Source organism: Ammospiza caudacuta, chromosome 6 (genome assembly GCF_027887145.1).
Source record: "Ammospiza caudacuta isolate bAmmCau1 chromosome 6, bAmmCau1.pri, whole genome shotgun sequence".
Lineage (NCBI taxonomy): Eukaryota > Metazoa > Chordata > Aves > Passeriformes > Passerellidae > Ammospiza > Ammospiza caudacuta.
In genome coordinates this window covers 43,020,419-43,028,829 of record NC_080598.1, presented here as the reverse complement: position 1 = coordinate 43,028,829, position 8,411 = coordinate 43,020,419, and the positions used below count along the sequence as shown (strand labels likewise).

Sequence of the window (8,411 nt, the reverse complement as noted above, 5' to 3'; positions counted from 1 at the left end):
TTCAAAATATGAGACCATTTTCAAAGGAAAGAGGTTGAATAAAAATCAACAGGAGATAGTCTCCGAGGCTTTGAGGATGAGCTGACTGCTCTAATAAAAGGTAACTGAGCCAGAAAGGCTCTCTGCCAGGGATATCTCTGTGATCTGTCTCTCGAAGGCTAATGTCCTTGCCTTGAACAATATTGACCACCTGATGTCAACTGCCTTTAAGCACAGCTTCCTGCCTCCCCAGTGAATACACCAGACATTGCCATGCTCAGTTAGCCTGTGGAAGCACAGCAGATGAACCCCAGGAGTGGCATGCATGGCTAGGCTTTGCCCACCCACCCACAGCTCCTACATGAGGATAAGTGTCTGACAACCACATGTGCTGCTGGGGCAGGTGGGTTTGTCCTGGGGCTGGGGTCAGGACGTGCTCAGCTGGGAGTGATGCCAGCTCTGCTGGTGCTGTCTGTAAAGCACCCTGTGACAAACAAGGGACTCTGTGCTGCTGCTTCTCCTGTGTGGTCCCATTTTTTGCCCATGTCCTGTGCTGCAGACCTCCAGGACAGCCAAATTGCCTCCGTGCCCCCATGGTGCAGGATATGGGAAATGCCTGGCCACCTTCCATGGAAGATGGGTAGCTGCTGGTATCTGGGCCAGCTCCTTCCTTGCCGGTGGCACGGCTTGTCAGCCTGCTGTGTTTGCATTGTCTCACCAATAATTCACTATCCTGAGTCCTGAATGGGGCTTGCGGCCAAATTCCAGGCCAAAATTGCTCCTCTGGGCCTCTGCCCACCTGGGCAGCCAGCAGCTCGGCACCTGATAGCCCTTGCCTGACTGGCTCCAGGGGCTACGAGTGCGGCACACAGCAGGGAAGGTGGCCGGACGCTGGTGTTGGACCGGACCTCCTGGCTGTCCATCTGCATATTCAGAAGTCCTTTCCAGCTGGTTGGCTGCCTCCGGCCTCCCCACTCCCTCTTTAAAGGCCCTGAGCGCGGAGGGAGGACGCGCCGGCACTGCCTCTGCGACTGCCCGCGCTCCCGGGGCTGCCCGCGGGCACCGCGCTCCCGGGGCCAGCCTGCGGGCACCGCGCTCCCGGGGCTGCCCGCGGCTCGGCTCGGGCACCGGTGCCCCCGCCCAGAGTCATGCGGCGGACGGGGAAGGCTCTGCGGGGAATTGCCGTCCGCCGCTCCGTGCACGGCTGTCCCGCCGAGGAGCACCCAGGGAGCCCACGAGGGGCGGCTTGAGTTTTGGAGAAAGCACACTGCCCTCGTCTTCTGAGCATCTTCGTTCCGTTCCTGTCTTTTTCTTCAGGTAGGAGAAGTCTCGGCTGCTTTTTAGTGTTCTGGAGGGTGGCACTAGTGAAAGCTGCCAGTAAGAGTGGGAACCAAAGCACGCACCCGCTAACTTCGGGGGCAAAGAGCTGCACCAGCAGGAGGAGTTTGCTGAGGGCAGCACCTGCTGGTCCTGGGGATGCTGCGAGGGGGAGCCAGGGCCACCCACAGCGGGCTGCCGTGGCCTGGGACGGGAGGCTCTGCTTCCTCCCTCCAAATCTCCAGAAGAAAGACGGTGATGCTGGAAACCTCAAGCAGGTGGAGGTCACCTTGCCAGCTCTGAGTTGATCTGTTTAAAAGGAATGTATCACAGGTTCCAGGGGACTGGGAAACAGCCCAGGGGACAGGCAAGTTCCTGACTGACCCTGCTGTTGAGCACAGCAGATGAGAGAAATTGTGAGCAAGTGTCAAAATAAGGTGTTTCTGTAGAAAAACAAGTGAGGTTACAGGACCACACCACTGAGGAAGGATTAAGGCTGGATGGAATCTGTGACTGCAGTGTGTTTGCTGTGTGACTGTGCTGGGAGCAGAGGGCAGGCTGAGAGGCAGCTGCAGGCAATGCTCAAGCTTGTAACACAAGGGCAAGGCAGGATGGTCAGAGCTGCTGGCACCCCAGCCTTGTGCTGGCTGAGGATAAACTGAGCACTCTGAAAGGCCCTACACCAGACTCTTGTGAAAATGAAACCCTAATCGTCAGGATGGGTGGGGAGGCAACACAGATCAACATGTGGTGTCAGATAACCCAGAAAATACTTGGTTTGTCAAGACTATGGCTCTGCAAAAGGTAGAGCCTCCCAGGCACCTGCCTGCAATTCAGGGTGTTTGAAGAAAGGCAATCGCTAAAAACCCTGAGAAGAAGCCCATTTTCTACACTGCCTGGAGGACTCGGCCTGGAGCAGCTACAGGGACAGGAGACTGATGGTGTTGAAAATGATCAGGTATTTCTGGGAAGAGCAAAAGAATCTCAGACTTTAAAGGCGTCCGGAAAAGACAAGAGCTGTCCTAATTTAGCGGTGCAAAGCTGCTGCTAATTATTGCGGATAAGGAAGAAACATCCCTCAGGGATGGTTACTGTGTAATCGCCCAGGATACAATGTTTTACACTTTTGCAAAGCTGTGCAAGCGGGGAGTGAGCGGAGGGGGTGAATCCCTGCTCGGAGTCAGCATGACAATTTTAAGCCTGGGGCTGCTGGCTCAGTATTTTTTCTCTTCCCTGATAATCCCCATCCTCACTTCTTTTATTCAGTGTTTTGCCAAGCCCTTAGGAACCCCATGTTGCATTAGCCTGACCATCTCGATGCATCCTGCTCACATCAGGTGACATTGCACTTTTACCCTCTCCGTGCCCTCCTGCACCGGGCTCTTTGTGCTGGCCCAGCCCGCAGGTGCTGCCCCCCATCCCCGAGCCCCGGGGGCTCTGTGGGGGTGTTGGGGCCAGCAGAGCCGGCAGCACCCATGGCCCAGGTGCCTGTGTGAGTACCTTCACCAGGGGTGCAGCTGCTCCTCTGCGCTCTGCCAGCACCCAGGAGCGCCAAACCCACCCTTTGCCCGGGTGTACGTGGCAGAGGGCTCTGCCTGCTGCTCCCTGCCCTCACAGCAGAGTCCACAAGCCCAGAGGGCAGTCTCCCCAATGCCTCTGGTGCAGATGCAGCTGGTGATGCATGAGGTTTGTGCTGCCAGGCACTGCCGGGCCCAAAGCAGGTTGTGAAAAACGCCAATCACTTGTTTTTAAAATTTTAAAAGTTTAATAGTAATAAAATTGTTATAAAAATAGTAATACAATTAGAGTAATAATAATTTGGACAATTTGGATTAGGACAATATGAGACAATAGTAACAAAGAGTTACAGACATCCGAGTACCTTTTTCTGGGCAGCACAAGCCCCAAAAAGGACCCTTGTTAACAAAGGATTAACCCTTTAAAACAAAAACCTGTTGCACATTCATACACCCCATACATGATGCATAAATTCCATTCAAATACAGGATTCTGTCTGGTCATCCTCACCTTCTTCCTCTGAATCCTAACAGTGTCTTCAAGGTGCGAAGAAGTTTGCTTCTTCTGATAAGAGGGCAATAAATTCTTTTTCTCTGAAAGATTTAGGTGTCTTGTGGCTGCTATCTTGCTGTGAGTCCTTTCTTAAAAAACAAGTATCCTACATAGCATAGTTTCTATTCCAACATTTTTTTCATAACCTAAAACTATATTTAACACACTACTTAAGAGAATTAATACAGCATTACTTTCTAACACAACACATATAATATTCATTTTAGTATTTGTGAAAAGCCAATCATAAAATACCCATTTTTCACAAGGTGAAATGTACTTTAGGCATGATGAATGCCTGGCTGGTAGGTGGATGGTGGGGTGGTGCCCAGGGCATTGCTGCTGTCATCTGTGACATCTGACAGTCTGCTCACAGGTTTTGCAGTGCCTGGAGATTTCTGTCTAGGTCATTCCCTGGTAAAATAGTTTTTGCAGGGGAGCAGGGATGCCATGAAAATCTGGGAGAAAAAAAAATCTCTGGCCCTGTGCTTAGAAAACTGCTGTATGAGGTCCTGTTTCTTGCTCTTTCTCCAGTTCCACAGCACTAGCAGGCTGAAACATCAAACATCTGGAAGGCTGCCAGTCTGTCCAGGCAGGAAGAAGATACGATGGACAGCAGGACTGGCTTTGAGCGGGATAGAGACCGTGCTGCTTCAGGGCATGGCCAGGGGCTGAAATTGGAGCCCTGTTTCCAGACTGACTCTCTCTTGCCTTCCCCCAGTGCATCCCTGATTCCACAGCTCCTCAGCCACACAATGGTTGGCAGGAACCTGGATCGCACCGTTCTCTTCCCTTCCTCTCAGGCAGTGGCCCTGCCTCATGACTACAAATGTGGTGCAAGCCTTGGAGAAGAAGCACAAGCCCTGGCTTTCCCCAGGACCCGCGCCCCAGCTCCCCTGCCCTGTGCTGGTGGTGGGGACCAGCTCTCCAACCAGCACCCACGGGAGCAGCTCTGTGACCAGCACCTACAAGCCAAGCGGGCCAGGGTGGAGAGCATCATCCAGGGCATGAGCCTCCCACCAACCCCGCAGGCATCTGACACGAGCCTGGGGGCAGCTTTTGGGCATGAGAGGGAAAGGGGTGGGGAGATGCGCCAAGAGAGCAAGAGGAAGCCAAGAGTGCCCCAGCAGGGCATGGGGGCAGCTGGAAGAGTGGCTCCCACAGGGGGCAGCTCCCATGCCAAGGGCTGCCAGCAGCTGAAAGAGCAGCTCTGCTTCTTAGAGCAGCAGCTGAGGTGGCTTCAGGAGAAGTTCTACCACGTCTGTGACACTGAGGATGCTGCCCAAACACAGGAAGATTCAGAGATAGTGCAGCCACTGCCTGGAAAGCCCCAAGACAGACTGAACAAGGACAGTGGCACTGCCACCAGCAACGCACGGCGAGTGCCTCTCAGGAGCAGTGTCCTGGAGGCGTGTGGGCTGGAGGAGGCTGAGGACACAGGTGACACAGGTGGCCTGCCCTCGGCAGTGAGGGTACTCTCACAGGCACTGAAGCACGAGCTGTCTGTGGTGACATGCCACGTAGTGGACTCTGTCCTGAAGACTCTCTGGCCAAAGGCAGACAGCCACATCCAGAAGCAGCACCACAGCCCTCCAATGCTGGGGCCAGATGCCAGGAGAGAGTATTCTGCTGGTGGGAAATGCAGAAAGCCACTTGTTAAGCCATCTGCCATGAATGCACCAGGCTCCCTGGGCTCACCCGAGGCTGAGGCCCTGACAGGATCTTTGGGGAAGAGCCTGGGCTCTTATGCTGCCTCCTTCAGCTCAAAGGGGGTCAGAAAATCCACTCGTCTACCCAGCATGGGTTATTCCCTGGGCTCAGCCATGCCTGTCCAGAACAACCAGCTGCTGAGCCAGCTGTTGGGCCGTGGCCAGCACAGCCCCTGGGGCAGTGACTCTCGTGAGAGCCCATCTGCTCTGGAGAGGGGTTGTCCAGAGCCCCTCAGGCTGCCCTGGGGATCTGTTAAACTGAGGTCATCGATTGCGAGACAGCAGCAGCACCATCCCCTGCCCCTGAGCTCTGCCAGCATGGAGAGCCTGGCACTGCTGCCAGCTGGCAGGGATGGCCACGGTGAGCTGCGAGCTGCAAATGATGGAGCACCCTTTGCCTCGACCCACATATCCTTTGGGGGCAGCTAGAGATCCCTGGGGAATGCGCTCCCCTTGTCCTCTGGAGCCACAGCTTGGCACTGCCCCACTGGTCTCCACAGGGCCAAGGTCCCTGTTCCTCCCTAACAGGGCTAAAGAGGTGTGGGCAGGAAAGGAGCCCTAAGCCATGGAGGGGCACTGCCACTCCTCAGGGCTTGGCCAGATGCTGTAGCATAGCTGTGGGTACAAGCCAGGAGCTACCAAGCCTCCTCTTGGGCTGTACTGGGGGTCCTGTCATCCTAAACCATGAGCAGGAGTCTCATAGAAATTCTGGCTCTCACAAGATTGTGAAGGGGAGCATTAACTTCCTCAGGCATTCTTAAGGGAAAAACCAGTGGCTGTCCAGCCAAGGATGAACCCCCTCTGCCCCCCCTGACAGGCCCGGAGGGGCTATGGAGGGCACTGGGCATGGTGTGCCAGGGGTGGTGCTCAGGGACATGCCGGGCTCGAGGTTGGCTACGTGCAGGCTTTCCTTGACCCCAGGGCAAATGCAGGAGGCGCTGACCCCCGGGCACCTGAAGAAGGCCAAGCTGATGTTTTTCTTCACCCGCTACCCCAGCTCCACTCTGCTGAAGACCTACTTCCTTGATGTGCAGGTAAAAGAGCAGCAGCCAGAACTGCTGCTGGGCAGGGCTCCCACGTGGTGTGGCACCTAGCCTGCCTCCCTGGGAACCATGAAGAAAGGACTGCTCTTGTGTCCTCCTGCCTTGCTGGCAGGAGATGGGGAACAATAAATAAACAAACCCATTTATTTCAGCATGAGCTGCCCAGGAGCAGGTGCACAGGGTGGTGGCAGACATGGGCTGTCAGCTCTTCACTCTGTGCAATGGAGTTATTCAGATTAAAGCACCCCATGGATGTGCCTTCTCACTGCAGGGCAGCTGGGATCCGAATCTCAGTGTGGAGAGCACCTGGGACACGCTGATATCACTGCCCCAGCTTGGGGCAGGGCTGGGTTTGGGCCAGCCCAGCAGCACCTGGCTGGGTATGCAGGGGCTCGTGGGGAGGGAGGATCCAAGCTGGCCTAACACCACCCCCTGGCTGTCCCCCCACCAGTTCAGCCGCTGCATCACCTCCCAGCTCATCAAGTGGTTCAGCAACTTCCGTGAGTTTTACTACATCCAGGTGGAGAAGTTTGCCCGGCAGGCCCTGCTGGAGGGTGTGGTGGATGCTTGCAGTCTCCAGGTCTCCCGCGACTCGGAGCTCTTCCGTGCCCTTAACATGCACTACAACAAGGGGAATGACTTCGAGGTGAGGAGGGGGATGGGGGAAAGGGGGTGGTGGTGTTTGTGGGGGTCAGGAGGCACCATGGCATGGTGGTGTCACTGGCTGGTGCCTGTCTTGCTGCAGGTGCCAGGGCGCTTCCTGGAGGTGGCCAGCCTGACACTGCAGGAGTTCTTCAGTGCCGTCAGGGCAGGCAAGGATGCCGACCCCTCCTGGAAGAAACCCATTTACAAAATAATTTCCAAATTGGACAGTGACATCCCAGAAGGGTTCAAAGCTGCTGGCTGCTCCCAGGAACTGCTCCACAGCTGAGTGTCTGTGAAAGCAGCTCTGGGTTGTGTGTGCAGCCACCATGGGCACCTCATGGGCACTCTGTACAGTACCTGTTATTTGGGGTATTCTCTCTCTGAGAGCCATGCACTCTCTGTAAGACAGCTTCTTAGGTGAGGCCTATCACTTCCCTCATGTGCTGGGATTTTATGCTGCATTGCATATGCTGCATTATGTGCATTTTATTCTGCTGCTCAGAACTGGTGAGGACTGCCAGAAGGGAGGGACAGAGATGAAGCCATCAGGTTGGAGCCTGAGAAGTTGCCCTGTTCCAGCTCTCCCTATGATCCTGACTGAGCTGCCTTCATTCTCTCTTCCAGAGGGTCAAAAACCAGGGCAAATAGCCTTGCTGTTTATAAAACAGAAAGAGGTCCTAGTAGTGGGCGAAGTTTCCTTGGCACAGCAGACTAGCGGATGTACCGAGTCCAAAAGCATGACTCAGTTTCTGTCCAGATACAACACACCAGCGTCCAAAGAAAACAGCTGGTGAATTCCAGCACTTCAAGCACTCAATGGGGATAGCTGTTCCTGTCTGGGATATGTAAAAACTATGTTTGTTGTAGCCAACAAGAATAACAGTCTCCTCCACCTCCCCTGTGCTGTTAGACCAGATCCCCCCGTGCAGCTCTGTGCTGTGGCCAAGCAGTGTGTGCTCTCCAGCAGTGTTCTCTGGCATGCTGGAGGAGAGCAGGGTGCACAGCCAGCTCTGCTTGGCACTCCAAAGAGTCTCCATCAGCCCATCACCTGGGAGGAAACCCCCATATTAAACACCCATCCACATTCCCTCACACCGTGCTCCTGCTGGCAAAACTGCCCCAAGCATCTCTGTCCTGTACTCTGTCCCTAGTGAAAGAGGAGAATGTGACTTGAGATCCATTAGTCCCTGTGGGTTTAACACAAGCTGGGGAAGAACTGGGCCTTGACATCCATAACCCCATTGCTGTAAGGGCTGTAAACTCAAGGAAGTTTCTTTACCCTGTGGCCAAGACTTAGTGACCACTTTTCTACCTGATGGAGAAGTGTTTTGTGTTAAGGGCTCTCCAATCCTGACAGAGGTGGCAGTGGAGAGGAAAAGGCTGTGAAGAGGAGGGAGTCCTGACAGAGGCATGGCACGAGGGCACTGGGAGGGCGGTGATGAGCCACAAGATACATAAAACCCTCAGGGAGAAGAAGACTGGGAAAAGGCCAAGGTAATTTTGGGTGTGCTGTAAGGTGTCAGCTGGTACTAGAGTGCAGCAAGTGACTCTTGAGAGGAGAATCACAGCTCCAGCATCAGTCAAGTGCATGGGGTGATCCACAGGCAATGCATCTACAGGAGTAAAGAAGTGGAAACATCAGGACATA

The 8,411-nt window shown here is 54.6% G+C and overlaps 1 protein-coding gene across 1 annotated transcript; it reads left to right on the top strand.

Moving 5' to 3' along the window:
• The first annotated feature begins 2,946 nt into the window (after positions 1-2,946).
• PROX2 (prospero homeobox 2) lies at positions 2,947-7,095 on the top strand. The gene is made up of 5 exons (XM_058807680.1): positions 2,947-2,982; positions 3,915-5,486; positions 6,005-6,109; positions 6,570-6,764; positions 6,864-7,095. Exons 1-5 carry the CDS (start codon positions 2,947-2,949, stop codon positions 7,047-7,049), a joined length of 2,094 nt encoding a protein of 697 aa, XP_058663663.1. The 3' UTR covers positions 7,050-7,095.
• The last annotated feature ends 1,316 nt before the right edge of the window (positions 7,096-8,411 follow it).